General features: G+C 35.4%; 1 protein-coding gene across 1 annotated transcript in view; it reads right to left on the bottom strand.

Annotated features, from left to right (window-relative positions):
* The window catches only part of LOC102309103, a 3334-nt gene extending 2164 nt beyond the window's left edge, over window positions 1-1170 (bottom strand). The window contains exons 1-3 of the mRNA XM_042215242.1: window positions 1107-1170; window positions 630-896; window positions 6-175 (exon numbers count right to left, since the gene is read on the bottom strand). Of these exons, the coding sequence (XP_042071176.1) occupies window positions 6-175; window positions 630-896; window positions 1107-1170 (501 nt within the window). The remainder of the gene's footprint in view (window positions 1-5; window positions 176-629; window positions 897-1106) is intronic.
* Between the last annotated feature and the right edge of the window lie 14 nt (window positions 1171-1184).

Here is a 1184-nt window from a genome sequence, read left to right as displayed (position 1 = left end):
GATACTCTGATATCTCTGTTTTGTTGATCTCTGATTTGAACTTCAGAGGTTGTTTGGGTTCGTCTGAACCACTCATATTTCCATCCATCAGAGCTCTGCACAGAGCAGGTCAGTGTCACACTGCCCCCTACTGGTATGATTGTTGTTCCTGCTGTCAGTGTGGCCCTGGGTTTATCTGCAGTTATAAAAAAGAAGGGAAGGAAATATGCATTTTGATCCATTAAAAAAAATAAAAATAAAAATAAAAATCTAGATTTAAACCATGTTTTAATGTTCTGCATTTCTCTTAATAAGATCAGTATAACTGTTTGTCTATTTTCTGGCCCGAAGAAGTCCCACTATAATCTAATGCTGAATGATACACACTGATTCGTGAAGATTCCATTATTTGTACCCACAATGGTACATCTAGTGATGATGGATTAAACAGTGAGGGAGTATTTAGCATTATGTTAGCATTGCATGGGCAAAATAACCGGTAAATACGGTGGTCCTGTTTGAAGCTTCACATTTCATGCATCAGGAAAAAAGTTTCAGTAGCAACATTAATTAATTAATTAAAATCTACATTATTATTCAGATGAGAATTTGAACAGAACAATTCATGCTATTGTTCACAGAGGACTTACCTAATGCAATTATAGAGACAGTATTACTGTTCTTTGTTTTATGTGAGCTCTTTTTGCGACCAGAGCACTGATATTCACCACTGTCACCCTTAGAGCTAATTTCTAATGTATAGTCTTTGTGTGTGTTGTAGGGGATAAATTCTCGCCCATCCTTGTTGATTTTGTATTCCCAGTCAGCGTCTTCACCTTCATTCATGTCACATATGAAGGTAACAAACTCTTGAATAACAAAACTGGACCAGTTGGGTTCAATAGTTAGCACAGCAGCTAGAATCCAACACAATCACACCATTAGAAATCTGAAACACTTTTATGCACGAAACAATCTGTGTTTGTGTTCATAAAATGTTTTTTTTAGTTAAAATGTCAGTTCTAAATAAATAAAGACAGAATTACAGAAAGATAAAATGCTAAAGAGTGATGCAGTATGTGGAGATAAAAAAAATCATAAATAAAATAAAACAACTGTTCAGTCACCTTGAGTGTGTGCAGTGCAGAGGAGCGTACAGAGCACTACAATAAAGACAGAAACTTCAGACATTGGTTCAAATAATC

The sequence above is a fragment of the Haplochromis burtoni genome, unplaced genomic scaffold (assembly GCF_018398535.1).
Source record: "Haplochromis burtoni strain Fernald_Lab_line unplaced genomic scaffold, NCSU_Asbu1 Contig_690, whole genome shotgun sequence".
Classification (NCBI taxonomy): Eukaryota; Metazoa; Chordata; class Actinopteri; order Cichliformes; family Cichlidae; genus Haplochromis; species Haplochromis burtoni.
Note: the sequence above shows the minus strand (reverse complement) of the source record. Positions and strands in the feature narration are given on the sequence as shown.